Source organism: Nyctereutes procyonoides, unplaced genomic scaffold (assembly GCF_905146905.1).
Source record: "Nyctereutes procyonoides isolate TBG_1078 unplaced genomic scaffold, NYPRO_anot_genome, whole genome shotgun sequence".
Taxonomy (NCBI): domain Eukaryota; kingdom Metazoa; phylum Chordata; class Mammalia; order Carnivora; family Canidae; genus Nyctereutes; species Nyctereutes procyonoides.
Window position 1 is genome coordinate 23,730,309 of NW_026575135.1, and position 17,662 is coordinate 23,747,970.

A 17,662-nucleotide genomic window follows, 5' to 3' on the forward strand; every position below is an offset into this window, starting at 1 on the left:
GAGGTGAGTTGAGCAGAATATCTTAAAAGGTCAGTGAGATTCGGTTTTGGTTTTAATTTTTCAGTGGAGTCATGGGGAAAATCTGCAAGGGAACAGTGGAAGTACGGAGACCACCTTTTTAGCTTTAACACAAAGAAAGAAGAGGGTCATCCCATGGGGAAGTAGCAATACAGGTATATTTTATTTCACATTTTATTAGTAGACAGATGGGCAGAAAAAGACAAAATAAACCACTAAAGGGGAAGTTCAACACAAAAATGCATCAGATAATCTTTTCTCATAAGTTAAACTGAAGAAAAAATATCTACAATTTCACCTAAGAAAACTATTAAAGTCAGGTGTGTCCTGCTGGTTTCAGAATAGTTGAAAATTGCATCTGAATCTTTTTGTAAATGTAAACCATTTTTATCAATGGGAGGGGAGGGGAGTTAACTTCCAGTGGAGAACTACACACTTTCCCCTACAATCTCTTACTGTATGTGTCCCAAACATAGGAAACCAGCAAATAAAGAAGCTAGTAATTTCCAGGGAAGAGGTAAGAAGGGACTACAAAAAGTCTGGCTAATAGAAAAGAACTCCGGAATGATATGAAATAGGGTGGGAAGACTTTGAGAAGCAACAACGGAATCATGATATTACTTTCTCCACCCAGCCTCAAAACACACAGACCTGAAGAGCATCAAGAAGCCTCCACTAGAATCAAAAGGAATCTAAAAAATACAGGATTCTGAATTTGTGAACACCAAATAATCACAACGGTACTTAAAAGGTTCTGGTCTGAGCCTGAGACCTCCCAAGGAGAAAAAAAAAATTACATGCTCAAGTTTTCTTTTGCCACAGGATATGTTCTCAGGACAGAGCTCTGGAACCAGCATCTGGGTTTTACAGGTCAGTTACCAGAATGTCCACCTGCTAGCCAATCAACACATGCCAGTATTTTCTGGAACTGATTGTACTCTTATCAGAGGCAAACCCTGCCCTCAACAGTAACACCCCAAAGGGCTGAGAGGTATGACCTCCACCTGGCTCTCTGGCTCCCTGAGTCAACGTGCGACAGAGGCCAACAGGGCCTAACGGGACAGGGCTGAGCAATGCAGCACCTTCTGCAATGCTAAGGTGCCTGGCCTGCTCTGGCAGAGAAGTGCTTTCGTGGTAAGGGAAAAAATAAAAGCCTCAATTTTAGGGCTCCAAGAGAAGACCAAGCTACTGGCTGTAAATGTGTGTGGGGATAATGGGGTAATCAGAGCATTGTGAGACACTTTGGGCTCCAGTAGATAGGAAGGTTATCTGGAAGCATTATTTAAGCGTGGGGTGTAAAAAGCTAGTTTCAACAACCTTCTATTGGAATTTGTGGCCAGTGTTTGTCACAAAGGCTGCCCTGTTCTCGGAATCTGACTGGAATCGCTAGATTCAGGGTGTAAGCAGTCCTAGCCCCATGGGGATTGGACAGATTCTGGGAACCAGGCTCAACACTATCCCATACGATCCTTTGCATGTTCCCACTTAATAACAAATCAAACTTTCGAGGCCAGAGAGGTCTGCTGGGTATTAGTCAGCAAATGTTTGGAGTCTGAAGAGCGAATGAAAACCCTGAGATCAGAAAGGAAGGAGGAGCTAAGGAAGTAAGCATTACCTACTCTGTTCTAGGATCCATCCTACCCCTGTCCTTCATCAACCCTTTGGTTCTTTCTGAGCTATGATCTGGAGACAAGTTGACACCAGTACACAGGGATCTGGAGGAGGACTGTAACCAGTCTCTGCTCCTATTTTCCTTCCGAAGTTTGTAATTTTACATTATAATGATTTTCCCCACTGAAAGAACACTGCCCTCCTAAGAACTGGCCCACTCCCAAGAGAAAGAGAAATCACTGCCAAGTTCTGAAGTCCCTGGTTGGTGAAGGCTGATGGATCTCAATATTGATTGAAGTAACACGTGTTTGAGACGGGGGAAGTCAAAGCTGCAGCCACTGCTCAGTTGGAAGATCTAGCCGTTGCCCAGACACTGCCTGCGGCCAGTTCCCTCAGCCCTGCCAGAAAAGTCAAAGCAGCCCGGGGCAAGCTCCATGCACAACTTTTGCTTGCCCTCCACAGCCAGAGTACTTTGAAAGGAGAGAAAAAGTCCAGGTCACATTCAACGAGGAAAAGCGGGAACTGGTCACTCATGTCTATCCACAGCTATCACTATCAGCATAAGCAGCTCAATGAAAACCAAAATCTTAACACATGCACCTAGGAATAATACTGAGTAATTAAAACTGGCTACTTAACACTCTCACCATGAGGATTTTTAAAAAATCTTTGAGGGAAAGGCCATGTTCACATAAAACAGATGTTTGTTCACCCAACAGTGGTCACCAGCAGTTTTGACTTTTTTCCCCAGCAGCATCAACCAATATTGGCATAGTGATTTTAAACTCCTTGTTCCCATCACTAAGACTCCACACACACACACACTAATCTCCACTCTCTCCCCACTCCCTTGGGGTGGGGAGGGTAACAACTCTGTCTTTTAAAATAAATAGCAATCAAGTGCTCAGTTCTATGTAAAGTATGAATATTTATTTCAGGCTTTAGATCCCAATCGATTTCAAAAAACAAAATCTGATCTTTTCTCCTCAGAGTAGCTGAGGCCCCCTGTGTTAGGATGATTTCCCGGAGGCTGAAGGGGCTCTGTGCCCTTTAGGGAACACATTTTATCAGGCTTATAGCACAAAGTCCCTGATGCCCACTGTATCCCAGCCTTAAGAAGGGAAAGGAAACAAATTCACCACCATGGGGCTGATCGAATGCACACACACTAATGTAAATGAGCAGCTAAACCTTGGCAAATTTTTTTAAAAACGTTTGTTTTGTGGGGTTTTTATATTTTTTTTCCCATTTTCTTTTGCTACTCAGCATATGCAGCATTTGTGAACTTCCAACGGGTTCCCAGCTTTAAACACATTAAACGTCTCGATGAAAGACTATTTAATTCTTCAAGAATCTAAAAACAGACCAAATGTGTTTTGCTGTGAACACTCTGTAGAGACGAAGTGAGGCAAGAGTTTGGGTTTAAAGAAGGAAAAAAAAAATCAATACAGTGATGGAAGGGTAAAGAATGCAAGAATTCAGACATTCTGTAGAGGATTACTTTCTCTCCATTAAGAGGTCCATAAAAAGGAGCAAACTGAGATCCATAAGGGGAGTCAGCAGGAGCCATGTTTGTTTTTCCCACCCCCGGTGATAGGTTTTTGCTGAGGGGCCACTGCTAGGTCCCCACTTGCTCCCCTCCCTTTGGCCTGAGACGGCAGGGCAGTACGGGGCACTGAAGGAGCACGTCACGACTCCTCATTCCCAGAATCATCATCATCATAGCAGTCGGCATCTTCCTCCTCCTCATCTTCATCATCGATGTCATCGTCGTACAAGTCGTCATAAAGCAAATCTGAGCTGTTGTCATTGGAAGGCACTTTAGTTTTGATGCAGTATTCCGCCAGGGTCGTGGGGACCTTCACTCCATCCTTTTCTGCTTCGGCTTTAGTGGCTGAAACCTGTTTCCTGAAGGGAGATAGTTTATGTAAGTCTCTGTCTTGAAGGTGGATTTACAACTGGCTTTTCTTAATAATCAAGATTCCTTATTTAAAAAAAAAAATTATGACTCAGGTTTCTGAATTTCAGTGCCTATCCTAAAGCATGGGACGGTTACTACATCACAAGTTCTCAGCCCATCAGGTACCATTTTGAAGAAGACTTAATGACCTTTTCGAAGAGTATTTAAAGGCAGTGGATCTTGGATATTGGTTAGCCAAAAATGACCTGAGAGATTTTTTTCCCCTGCTTGTTCTCATACCAAACTCAACACAGTCCAGCAACTCTTAATTCAATAATCCTGCCATTTGCACTTAAAGTAGATTCGAAATAGCCTCTCTTAGGTTCCAATGTCGCCTGACACACCTTCCTACCTTCATTCCCATAACCCCAAATATAGCCATCCTGATTTTTTCTTTTGAAGTACTCTGAACAACAGTTATTTTTCTGTGTGGATCAGTTGTTCTGATTTTACACATGGTTGGCTGCTTATATTACTCAGATCTTAGAAGTAGCCTGTTCTAACAACCCAAGTTAAAGCAGCCACCTAGTCACTCTTTCACATTATGCTACTTAACCACTATTAGTAATTCTTATGATCGTCCCCATTTGTTAATCTGTCAGTTTCCTTCCCCTACCCATCCCCCTCACTCCCCAGTGTGACTTTGTCTTTCTTACTGCTATTTCCCTAATGCCTGTAATACAGCTTGGCACATACAGCTCTGCAAAAAAAATAAATAAAAATTTTAAAAATACTGACTGGATGGATGGAAGGGTAAAGTTTCCTTCAAGAAGTATGAAAATCTGGGGATCCCTGGGTGGCGCAGCGGTTTGGCGCCTGCCTTTGGCCCAGGGCACGATCCTGGAGACCCGGGATCGAATCCCACATCGGGCTCCCGGTGCATGGAGCCTGCTTCTCCCTCTGCCTGTGTCTCTGCCTCTCTCTCTCTTTCTGTGACTATCATAAATAAATAAAAAATTTAAAAAAAAACATTAAAAAATGTGTATCTTTCATTTAAAAAAAAAAGTATGAAAATCTAAGCCATCAAGGGACTGAGGAAACTGATCTTAAAATAACAAATCACCACCCTCTTACCTTCCTTCTGCTGCCTTTATTTAGACAGTTCTCCATTGATCTTGCTGTCTGTCTTACTTTGCCAAGCCTGACATCCTGCTGTTGCTGATGCATCCTGGCTTAAATCTGTTCCTGGGCCTGTGGTTTTCACCACCATTCATTCCCCTTCACGCTGACAGCTCTCAAACCATCAGGCTCTAGCCCCTATCTTCTGAGCTCTACACCGTTGAGAAAACCTTTGGGATGTCTCCACCCTCGTGTTCCATAGGGACCCTAACTCAGCAAGTCGGCAGTTACTGTTTTTGACCTCTATGGTGGCTTCTCCCATTTTTCTTTTAAGAGTATTACTTCCTAAAATCATAAACCTCACTCCAAAGCCCTATTTTCAAATGTTTTCTCACTGCTACTGCCTCGGTGTAGTCTTCATTTCAGCTTCTCCCTATCTCAGCCTCCTCTAGTCAACTAGATTCTTTCAAAACTCTAATTTTCCCTTAATTTTTACCCCATCGGGCAGCCTGGGTGGCTCAGCGGTTTGGCGCCGCCTTCAGCCAAGGGCCTGATGTCAGGCTCCCTGCGTGGAGCCTGTTTCTCCCTCTGCCTGTGTCTCTGCCTCTCTCTCTCTCCTCTCTATGTATTCTCATGAATAAATAAAAATAAAATCTTAAATTTTTTTTTTTTTTTTACTCCATCACTTCTTCACTTACTAAAATCTTACCTTTCTTTGAACACCAAGCTCAGGCTTTAATCCGGACTACTTTATGAAGCATTCCTATCTTTTAATCTTCAACCTACAACAGCTCCTCGAAATCTCTAGATCCTTACTAATTATACTAATTATCTTCGATCTTTCAAATATACCAGTCACCTACGTGGCTGGTAAAAACAAAATATAGGTGCCCAGATTTTAGCCCTGTAATCTCACTAAATGATATGATTATAGAAGGGGGGGGCCTAAAGATGATTCTATCTAGTGGGAGGAAAACGCTGAGAACTGCTGATCTATATATTACTCACCTATATTTCTATGCAGTTTTCCTTCCATCATATGGCATCATGCTGACTAGAGTTATAAAGAGGGACTCTATTTGTATAAACTGTGGTGCTTACTAAACTATGCAGAGAATGTGATAGAACTATCATTGGGGCTTTATTTTAAGGGTACAAAAATGTAACAGTACTAAGGAGAAATGAATTTATTGCAATTCAAGTATCGATTCTTGGCTATTGTTAAGAAAACCTTATGTTCGGGATCCCTGGGTGGCGCAGCGGTTTAGCGCCTGCCTTTGGCCCAGGGCACGATCCTGGAGACCCGGGATCGAATCCCACGTCGGGCTTCCAGTGTGTGGAGCCTGTTTCTCCCTCTGCCTATGTCTCTGCCTCTCTCTCTCTCTCTCTGTGTGTGTGTGTGTGACTATCATAAATAAATAAAAATATTAAAAAAAAAAAGAAAACCTTATGTTCTACTCAGGATATGATCAAGAGATGAATGGTCGAGCCCCAATCCCCTTCTACGTTTTTCCTCCTTTTATACAGATGATAAAACTCTAAAGACCCCCAAAATTAACTGATAAAAGGTCCTATGAGGGGTGACAGAGCTGGGGTAGATTCCAAGTCTCCCAATGAGAGTAAGCTTCTATGGCTCTTTAAACCATAAATACTAGTGTTGCTAATAATGATGACACCCAGAAGATACTTGTTGCTATGGTCAAAAGGGCAAATAAACTATAGGGCTTCATTAAATTTTTTGAAAACAAAAATATCTAGAATGTCTGGAATACTTTGGGTGTTTGCTATGCTTAATGAGCATACTGAAACTCCTGAACAGTGTCCCTAAACGATTCAGAGGCAGTCTGTAAACTTCACTGGTTCAGAACCTGGAAGTTCTGGTTCCCAGGAATCACATCTGTTGCAGCATTATCTTCCAGTGTGTGCCATCTCCAAAGCCAAACTCATTAGGCTCAGGCAGAAATATCCTCCCAAATAATAAATCTATTTGAGAGAAATGGAGTGGATATTTAAATCTGACTTAAACCCTTGGTTCTAGGATATACTTTTAGTTCTGTATGAGGACTTGAAGTAGTCAAATGGAAGGTAAGACAAAGCACCTTACCTAATGATTTCAGCATATTCTTTGTCTTTTCCTTTACTGTCCCTCCATTTCCTGAACATAACCGAAGCATCCACATTAGCTGGGGAGAAGGTGTTGGGCTCATTGAGCAATGAGATTACACTTAACAGGATAGTCCTAGAAATGGGGTGGAGGGAAAGAAAGGGTCAGCTACAAATATTCATATTTACAAGATCCAAAAATACTGTGCTTTTAAATTTAATATAATATTTAAAACCTCAGGGGAATAGAAATAGAATATAAAATTTTATTTTCAATACTCAGCTGGCTAGGCTAGAAAAAAGCTGCTAACTAGGAGACAAAGAAAATCTGTGAGCCTCACATAAAGGTCATGTTGCAGGGCACAGAATAAACTCTGTAGAAGGCAGGGTTTCAAATGGCTACATGTTCCAATGTGCAGAAAGTGGAAGCCTGAAAGCTTTCAAATAATAAATTTTGAAGACTACAAATTAAGTACAACAGGAAAAAGCAAAAGCAAAATTAAAAAAAAAAAAAGCTTCAAGGCCATCCTTTTTGGGGAGAAGGTAAAAATGATCCTGCTCCACACATCTACTTCATTATTAACATGGCTGCTTAAGAGGATCTGAAAAATGATGTTACGTATAAGTGTATTTCTTTTCCATACTTCTAAGGGAAGGAAGACACTTCCATACTTCTAAGGGAAGGAAGACACTTAAGCAGGAGAATGGAAGAAAACAATAACCCAAACATGGAAGAACTAGTTTCTGAATAATGGAAATCTTTATTCAAAAAGATTTACTAAGTACTTAACGTGTGCCAGAGACACCAACAGTGAGCAAGTTAGATGCCATCCCTTACCCCAATTTCTCTACCTTTTCTCATTGGTGTGAGGTTATATATTGTGTTGTTGCAAAATAGCCTTTGCTCTTCCCCCAAGCAAAAAATAGAGCCAGGCAATTAGATGTTTGATTTGATGAAACCTTTTCCTAAAAAGGGTAAAAGTTTCTGTTATGTGATTATATTATATAAGGTACTTTCATACAAAGGCACTTTCGGACAACTTTCCTGTCTAGTTAAAATCCATTTGTTACAAACACTCACACCCCTTCAATTAGCTTAAGAATAACTCCTTGTTGCTCCCCACCAAGATCTTCCTGGATTTCTTCAGTAATTATAAAATAAAGATTCAAAGAAACTGATCACTGCCAACGATGGGAAATGGACTGACAGAACATCCTAGAAGCAAAAAAAATGTGTGCAGAAAACTCCAAAGGGCTGCCTCAGAAGAAAACATCTACAAAACCTGTTAGAAAGAGAAGCAAGATAGGATAAAGTGTGGTATAAAGAGGAGAAAAGGAAAAGTTCTAACGGTCTAGATCCACGTTGCATACAACTTTCTGTGATATAAATGTATAATCTGTATTATCCAGTATGATAACCACCAGCCACAAGTAGCAAGTAGGCACTCATAAAGGCAGCTCCTACAACTGAAGAACTGTATTTTTCACATTTAATTTTAGTTAATTGAAACAGCTACACATAGGGGCACCTGGTTGGCTCAGTCGGTTAAACACCTGCCTTTAGCTCAAGTCATTATCTCAGGGTACTGGGATTGAGCCCCACTGCAGGCTCCCTGCTCAGCAGGGAGTATGCTTCTTCCTCTCCCTCTGCCTGCTCCTCCCCCCTGCTTGTACTCTCTCTGTCAAATAAGTAAATAAAATCTTAAATTAATAAATAGCTACGTGTAGTTAGTGGCTACCACACTGGACAACTATTAAAATACTGTATTAGGAAATATAATTTTGAAAATGGTGAGTACCCATTGCTAACAAAATAAGAACTCACTTTTTCCTTTTTACAAATTTATATTCAATTAGCCAACATATAGTACATCATTATTTTCAGATGTAAAGTTCAACAATTCATCAGCTGCATATAATACCAAGTGCTCATCAGTAACTCATTCACTTCTAATACCATATACTTCTACACAGAAATACAAGATGCTTTCAGAAAAAAATGTCAGGTACTATAGTGGACCGTGAAAATAGTTAACCCAGCACATCTTCACTTCTTTTCTTCCTCTGGACTGCAAGATAGTTTTGTTTTTTTTTTTTTTTTAAATGGGGAATCCATTCTGTTGGTTCTGATGGGGTTCATCTTCCCCTTAAAATCATGCCATACCCTCAAGGACACAACCTGTGTGACCATAGCAGAGATATACCAGCAAGTGCTGGCAAAAGGATTCCATTGGTCTAGCCATGATGTTGGTTTGGGGGGTATGCATGTAACCCAAGATGGGCCAGTCAGAACACTGGTAGGAACTATGATGTTCTAATCTAATAGCAGAGAGGCAATTTTTATTCTTGACTGAACTGAAAACTGTGAGAATAAGGAAAGTCTAGAATAAGTGGCAATCTTTATCACCAAGTGGTAAGAGTATGCCTAGTAATAACAAGGCCAGTACAGCACAAAGCAGAATTGGGACTTTTTTCTCTAACAAAGATTCCTGATGTGATTCGTATGTAACACCCTATCTAAAGTTTCCCGATCAGTATGTTGTGGATGGGTACAGGTCAATTATTTATCGATTCCCATAGGTAGTTGGGTAGGTGGGAACTGGGATAACTTGAGCCCCTGAAACTGCTTCTGGTCAAAGGAGCATCTTCAGTTTACTACACTGTGATCTACAAATACAATAGTTTCATTTTCATCTATGTATCATGACTGGAAAAGATCTGGGAGTAGGGCAGCCCGGGTGGCTCAGCGGTTTGGTGCCTGCCTTCAGCCCAGGGTGTGATCCTGGAGTTCCAGGATTGAGTCCCACGTCAGGCTCCCTGCATGGAGCCTGCTCCTCCCTCTGCCTGTGTCTCTGCCTCGCTCTCTCTCTTGGTCTCTCAAGAATAAATAAATAAATAAATAAATAAATAAATAAATAAATAAATAAATAAATAAATAAAAGCTTAAAAAAAATCTGGAAGTAATGTCATACATATTTTAAACTGTCTAGCATTTGTACCAAAATCGTTTGACACAGGCATCACTGAAGATATGTGGTAGACAACTCTGCAAGGTAAGTATTATTAACCCTATTTTTAAAAATAATTTTAAAAAAATAATCCTTACACCCATTGTGGGGCTCAAACTCAAGACCTCAAGATCAAGAGTCACATGCTTTTCCTACTAAGTCAGCCAGGCACGCCTTAATTCTATTTTTACAGAATGGAAAAACTGAACTGCTAAGACAATACTAATAAGAATGTACAACACAAAACTGAATCCTGCAACTTTTCCAAAGGTTATTTTATTTATTGCCATTTTTGGTTTTAGTTTAAGTAACTCTATGCCCTTCTCTACTGTAGGTTTGGAGAACAGACTGGTCTGGTTGTCCAGATTTATCAGTGTAAGTGTTTAACATGTGTTATAAGGAAGACCTAATCCAGGGATCCCTGGGTGGCACAGCGGTTTGGCGCCTGCCTTTGGCCCAGGGCGCGATCCTGGAGACCCGGGATCGAATCCCACGTCGGGCTTCTGGTGCATGGAGCCTGCTTCTCCCTCTGCCTGTGTCTCTGCCTCTCTCTCTCTCTGTGACTATCATAAATAAAAAAAAAAAAAAAAAAAAAAGGAAGACCTAATCCAGGAAGGATTTGGGTTAAAAATGAGGAACAAAGGGTTAAGTGTTTTCAATTATTGCACAATTCCCATAACCACCATTCCTGGATTTAGAAATACTCCCAGAAAAAAATGTGTTCCCTCCACCCCTGCTTTAAACCAGGGCAACCGACTATGGTAGGAGTTTTCAACACAGGTAATCCAGAGCAAGATAAAAAAATTCTCAGAGGAGACAGATAAAGACCAAAGGATAGGCAAAAGCACTCTATATAATCTTCAGGTTCATTTTTCTTTTCAGAAACATATTTCTGGAGGGGAACCCTGGGTGGCTCAGCGGTTTAGCACTTGCCTTCAGCCCGGGGCGTGATCCTGAACACCCAGGATCAGGTCCCACATCCAGCTCCCCACAGGGAGCCTGCTTCTCCCTCTGCCTGTGTCTCTGCCTCTCTGTGTGTCTCTTATAAATAAATAAAATCTTTTTATTTTAAAATAAATAAAATCTTTAAAAAAAAAGACATTTTTTATCTTTTTGGTTCGGCAGGTTTGGCTATCCTTTTTTGCGTAAAAATAAGTTTGTAAATAAAGACACCAAAAAAAAAAAATGAAGACCAATTAATAATCTCCAACCCCCCTCTCACACACATACACAGGCAAAGAGCAAACTTGCAAGTTATGATGTTCTACAGAGTACACACGTTTTTAAAAACATCAAAACTAAAGTAGTATTTAAAGGAGATAAGAAAAAAAATAAAGGAGATAAGAAATGAGAATTAGGGCATGTAGGTGGCTCAGTTAAGTGTCTGCTTTCATCTCAGGTTGTGATCCCAGGGTCCTGGGATCAAACTCTGTTGCAGGGCTCCCTGCTCAGTGGGGAGCCTGCTTCTCCCTCTCCCTCTGCCACTCCCCCTACTTGGACTCTCACTCTCGATCAAATAAATAAATAAAACCTTAAAAACAAAAAAATAATAAAATCAGAATCAGACATCTGTGACCCCATGAGTAATATGTATTTGTCCCTTTTCAACATATAGACAATGGTCAATGGGTAGGGTCTGCCCCCCCACACCTTTTAAAGTAACCTTAAAATAATAATAAAAAATAAAGTAACCTCTACATCCAATGTGAGGTCTGAACTCATGACCTAGAGATCAAGAGTCGCATGCTCTACTAACTGAACCGGCCAGGTACCCCAGCCCCGCCCAGTTTTTGGCCTCTGTTAGCTATTATATCACCACAAGTACAACTTTAGGAGGAAGAGTATAAAACTGGCCCCAGCACAAGTAAGACCTGGCTTATGAGTCTCCTGGAAACTAAGAAGACAAAAATTGGAATCTTGTACGGTTAAAGACTGGCATTTTTCTTCAATATTATACACATAATCCTCCAGGCAGCATGAAGTAGAAAGTGTTCATTCTTAAAAGCCTAAACATAGTTTGCCTCATTTTTTTTTAAGAGATTTATTTATTTATGAGAGACAGAGAGAGAGGCTGAGACATAGGCAGAGGGAAAAGCATGAAGCCTGATGCAGGACTCAATCCTAGGACCCCAGGATCACGCCCTGAGTCGAAGGCAGATACTTCATCACTGAGCCACCCAGGTGTCCCTACTTTGACTCTTAAAACATACATATACACAGGAAGAGAAATAGAATGGCTGATTGAGATTCTTAGGTTTTACAGGCATACCCTTATTTGATGAAAATTGATAGGCAACTATTAAGAAGTGAAGCCCAATGCCTGACGCTCCCAGTTAACCCAGGTCCTTTTAATCTCTCACTCATACCATTTCAAAAGATGGACCTGTAACACCAGAAAATGACCTGTTAAAATTCAGTCCTTTTTACATATTTTCAAGATGGGAGAGGAATTTATTTATTTATTTTTAAAACAATAATGAGCATTTTTAAAAAAGATTTTACCTATTTTTTTTTAAGATTATTTATTTCTTTATTTATAGAGACACAGAGAGAGTGAGAGAGAGGCAGAGACACAGGCAGAGGAAGAAGCAGGCTCCATGCAGGGAGCCTGACATGGGACTCGATCCAGGGTCTCCAGGATCACGCCCTAGGCTGCAGGTGGCACTAAACCGCTACGCCACCGGGGTTGCCGATGGGAGAGGAATTTAAAGAGGACATCAGGGATGCCTGGGTGGCTCAGTGGTTGAGCATCTGCCTTTGGCTCAGGGTGTGATCCCATGGTCCTGGGATCAAGATCCAAGTCAGGCTCCCTGTATGGAGCATGTTTCTCCCCTCTGCCTGTCTCTCTGCCTCTCTCTGTGTGTCTCCCATGAATGAATAAATAAATTTTTTAAAAATATAGAGCAAATTATGGCAAAGAAGTCTGTTATGAATGGGAAAATGTGATTTTTTTGTAAGTTTTTTTTTTTTTTTGAGTGTTTGATGGAGGTTTTTTGTCAGACAAAATAGAAATTGATGATCAATTCCTAAAACTCTCAGGAAAATTCCAACATGCAGGACTGAAAAAGTAAGTTTGTTCAACATAACTGAATTGTCTCTTTCTAAAATTTAAATTCAATCAATAACAAAATGTATTATTGGTTTCAGAGGTAGAGGTCAATGATTCATCAGTCTTATATAACACCCAGTGCTCACAATATCATGTGCCCTCCTTAATGTCCATCACCCAGTTACCCCTTCCCCCACCTACCTCCCCTTCTAGCAACCTTCAATTTGTTTCCTATGATTAAGAGTCTCTTATGGTTTGTCTCTCCGATTTTGTCATTTTATTTTTTCCCTCTCTTCCCCTATGATCCTGTTTTGTTTCTTAAATTCCACATGAGTGAGATTATATAATTGTCTTCTTCTGAATGATTTATTTTGCTTAGCATAATACCCTCTAGTTCCAAACATCCACATGGTTGCAAATGGCAAGATTTTTTTTATTTTTGATGGCTGTAGACATTGACGGTATAAATATTGGGAGTGTAGGTGCCCCCTTTGGATCACTACATTTGTTTCCTTTGTAGGTAAATCCTTAATACTGAAATTGCTGCATCAGAGGGTAGCTCTTTTCAACTTTTTGAGGAACCTTCCACACTGTTTTCCAGTGTGGCTGCACCTGCTTGCATTCCCACCAACAGTGTAAGAGGTTTCCCCTTTCTCCACATCCTTGCCAACACCTGTCACATTTCCTGACTTGTTAATTTTAGCCATTCTGACTGCTGTGACGTATCTCATTGTGGTTCTGATTTGTATTTCTTTGTTGTGGAGTGATGTGGAACATTTTTTCATGGGTCTGTTGGCCATTTATAGGTCTTCTTTTTTTTTTTTTTAAGATTTTTTATTTAATCATGAGACACGCAAGAGATAGAAAGGCAGAGACATTGGCAGAGGGAGAAGCAGGCTCCATGCAGGGAGCCCGATGTGTGACTTGATCCCAGGACTCCAGGATCACGCCCTGAGCCGAAGGCAGATGCTTAATCACTGAGCACCCAGGTGTCCATTTTTAGGTCTTCTTTGGAGAAATGTCTGTTCATGTCTTCTGCCTGTTTCTTGATCAGATTATTTGTTCTTTGGGTATTGAGTTTGTTAAGTTCTTTATAGGTTTTGGATACTAGCCCTTTACCTGGTAAGACATTTGCAAATATCTTCTCCCATTCTGTCGGTTGTCTTTTGGTTTTGTTGACTGTTTCCTATGCTGTGCAAAAGGTTTTTATCTTGATGAAGTCCCAATAGTTCATTTTTGCCTTTGTTTCCCCTGCCTTTGGAGCTGTGTCTACAAGAAGCTGCTGCAGCTGAGGTCATTGGGGTTGCTGCCTGTGTTCTCCTCTAAGATTTTGATGGATTCCTAGCTCATATTTAGGTCCTTCATCTATTCTTAGTCTATTTTTGTGTATGGTGTAGTGTAACAAAATGGTCCAGTTTCATTCTTCTACATGTGGTTGTCCAATTTTCCCAACACCATTTGTTGAAGAGACTGTCTTTTTTTCCATTGGATATTCTTTCTTGCTTTACTGACGATAGTTGACCATAGAGTTGAGGGTCCATTTCCGGGTTCTCTGTTCTGTTCCACTGATCTATGTGTCTGTTTTTGTGCCACTACCATACTGTCTTGATTACAGATTTGTAATGTAATAGAGCTTGAAGCCCAGGATTGTGATGCCACCAGTTTTGATTTTTTCAACATGCCTTTGGCTACTCAGGGTCTCTTCTGATTCCATACAAATTTTACGATTATTTGTTTCAGCTCTGTGAAAAAGTATTTTGAAGGGACTGCATTCAATGTATAGATTGCTCTAGGTAACACAGATATTTTATAATATTTGTTCTTCCAATCCATGAACATGGAGTGTTTTTCCATCTCTTTGTGTCTTCCTCAATTTCTTTCATGAGTGTTCTATAGTTTTCTGAGTACAGATCCTTCGCCTCTTTGGTTAGGTTTATTCATAGGTATCTTATGGTTTTGGGTGCAATTGTAAATGGGTTTGACTCCTTAATTTCTCTTTCTTCTGTCTTATTGTCTATAGAAGTGCACCTGATTTCTGTTCATTGATTTTATATCCCGCTACTTTGCTGAATTCCTGTATGAGTTCTAGCAATTTTGGGGTCGAGTCTTTTGGGTTTTCCACACAGAGTATCATGTCACCTGTGAAGAGTGAGAGTTTAATTTCTTTGCCAAATCAGATGCCTTTTATTTATTTTTGTTGTCTGACTGCTGAGGCTAGGACTTCTAGTACTGTGTTGAACAGCAGTGGTGATAGTGGACATCCCTGCCATGTTCCTGACCTTTGGGGAAAAACTCTCACTTCTTCCCCATTGAGAATGATATTAATTGTGGGCTTTTCATAGATAGCTTTTATGTCATTGAGGTATGTTCCCTCTATCCCCTATTTTGTCAAATGATGTGTCAAATGCGTTTTTCTACATCTATTGAGACAAACATGATTTTTGTCCTTTCTTTTATTACTGTATCACAATGATTGATTTGCGGATGTTGAATCACCCTTGCAGCCAAGGAATAAATCCCACTTGATTGTGGTAAATAATCCTTTTAATGTGCTGTTGGATCCTATTGGCTAGTGTCTTGGTGAGAATTTTGCATCCTTGTTCAGGGATATTGGTCTGTAATTATCCTTTTTGGTGGGGTCTTTGTTTTGGGGATCAAGGTAATGCTGACCTCAGAGAAAGAGTTTGGAAGTTTTCATTCCATCTATAGTTTTTTAAACAGCTTCAGAAGAATAGGTGGCAATTCTTCTTCTTTCTTTATATGAGAGAAAGAGAGAGAGAGAGAGAGAGAGAGAGAGAGAGAGAGAGAGAGAGAGAAACACGCACAGAGACACAGGCAGAGAGAGAAGCAGGCTCCATGAAGGGAGTCTGATGTGGAGCTTGATCCCGGGACTCCAGGATCAGGCCCTGGGCTGAAGGCGGCACTAAACCACTGAGCCTCCCCTGCTGCCCAGCAATTCTTCTTTAAATATTCAGTAGAATTCCCCTGGGAAGCTATCTTGTTTGTTGGGAGATTTTTTTTTTTATTGCTGCTTCAATTTCCTTGCTGGTTATGGTCTGTTCATGTTTTCTGTTTTTTCCTGTTTCAGTTTTGCTAGTTTATATGGTCTCTAGGAATGCATCCATTTCTTCCAGACTGCCTAATCTGTTGACATATAGTTGCTCATAATATGTTCTTATAATTGTATTTTTTTGGTGTTGGTTGTGATCTCTCCTCTTTGATTCATGATTTGATTTGGGTCCTTTCTTTTATATAGGGTGGAAGAGCTGAGAAATGTGATGGCCAAACAATAAACAGCAGAATAACGTGTATAACATTCTTAAGGAAAGAAAGAATGACTCTGAAATCTTATACCTAAACTGCCATTTGAAGTACCATGGCAGGGATCCCTGGGTGGCGCAGCGGTTTAGCGCCTGTCTTTGGCCCAGGGCGCGATCCTGGAGACCCGGGATCGAATCCCACGTCGGGCTCCCGGTGCATGGAGCCTGCTTCTCCATCTGCCTGTGTCTCTACCTCTCTCTCTCTCTGTGACTATCATAAATAAATAAAAAAATTAAAAAAAAAAAAAAGAAGTACCATGGCAAAAAACATGTATACACACCCATAAACATAAGCATGTAACATTTTGAACATCTAAGATTTCAGGGAATATAATAAGGCTCTAAGGAGCATTTTCCTTGAGAAATAACTAATGGACAAATTCAGCCAATTAATAGATCAAAGGAAGTAAAATAATGGACAGTAAAAAGTGAATTAGGTAGGAATAAGAAATTAATAAGAAGAAAATTTTAAAACTAGGATTATGTTACAAAACAGTATAGATTATAAATGTTATTAATCCTGACAATAGGGATCCCTGGGTGGCGCAGCGGTTTGGCGCCTGCCTTTGGCCCAGGGCGCGATCTGGAGACTCCGGATCGAATCCCACGTCGGGCTCCCGGTGCATGGAGCCTGCTTCTCCCTCTGCCTATGTCTCTGCCTCTCTCTCTCTGTGTGTGTGTGTGTGTGTGACTATCATAAAATAAATAAAAAATTAAAAAAAAATTAAAAAAAAATTCTGACAGTAATAATATATTTTTTTAAAAATTTATTTATTTGAGAGAGAGAGAGATTGAGTAAGTACACACACAAGCAGGAGGGGGTTCAGAGAGTAGGAGAAAATGAATCTCAAGCAGACTCCCTGCTAAGCATGGTGGCCCACATGGGGCTTGATCTCATAACCCTGAGTCGAAATCAACAGTCAGATGCTCAAATGACAGAGCCACCCAGGCTCCCCATTAACAAATATTTTTTTAAAATTTTGTGTGTGTGTGTGTGTGTGTGTATACACACACACAATTTTTAAAAATATTTATATATATATATAATATATAAAATATATATTTTTTATTTTTTTTTTAGAGAGAATCAGAACCCGAGTGGGATAGGAGAGACAGAAGGAGAATGAGGGAGAGAATCTTTTTTTAAGATTTTTATTTATTCATGAGAGACACACACATACACACAGAGGCAGAGACAGGCAGAGGGAGAAGCAGGGATTCTGATGTGGGACTCGATCCCAGGTCTCCAGGCTCACGCCCTGGGCCAAAGGTGGCACTAAACCGCTGAGCCACCTGGGCTGCCCATAGGAGAGAATCTTAAACAGGTTCTATCCTGAGCATAGCACCCACAGGGGGCTCAATCTCATGACCCTGAGATCATGACCCGAGCTGAAATCAAGAGTTGGATACTCAACTGACTAAGCCACCCAGGTGCCTCAAAAAACAAATACTCTTAAAAGTCAGGAAGAAAAGGGGGAAAGAGAATAGAAATCAGAATAAGTATGCTGATTTCCCTTTCCTTTTATTTAGATCT

General features: G+C 40.5%; 1 protein-coding gene across 1 annotated transcript in view; it reads right to left on the reverse strand.

Annotated features, from left to right (window-relative positions):
* Positions 1-2,537: 2,537 nt before the first annotated feature.
* UBE2R2 (ubiquitin conjugating enzyme E2 R2) overlaps positions 2,538-17,662 on the reverse strand; it is a 115,328-nt gene continuing 100,203 nt past the window's right edge. The window contains exons 4-5 of the mRNA XM_055302450.1: positions 6,753-6,887; positions 2,538-3,537 (exon numbers count right to left, since the gene is read on the reverse strand). Of these exons, the coding sequence (XP_055158425.1) occupies positions 3,318-3,537; positions 6,753-6,887 (355 nt within the window). The 3' untranslated portion in view covers positions 2,538-3,317. The remainder of the gene's footprint in view (positions 3,538-6,752; positions 6,888-17,662) is intronic.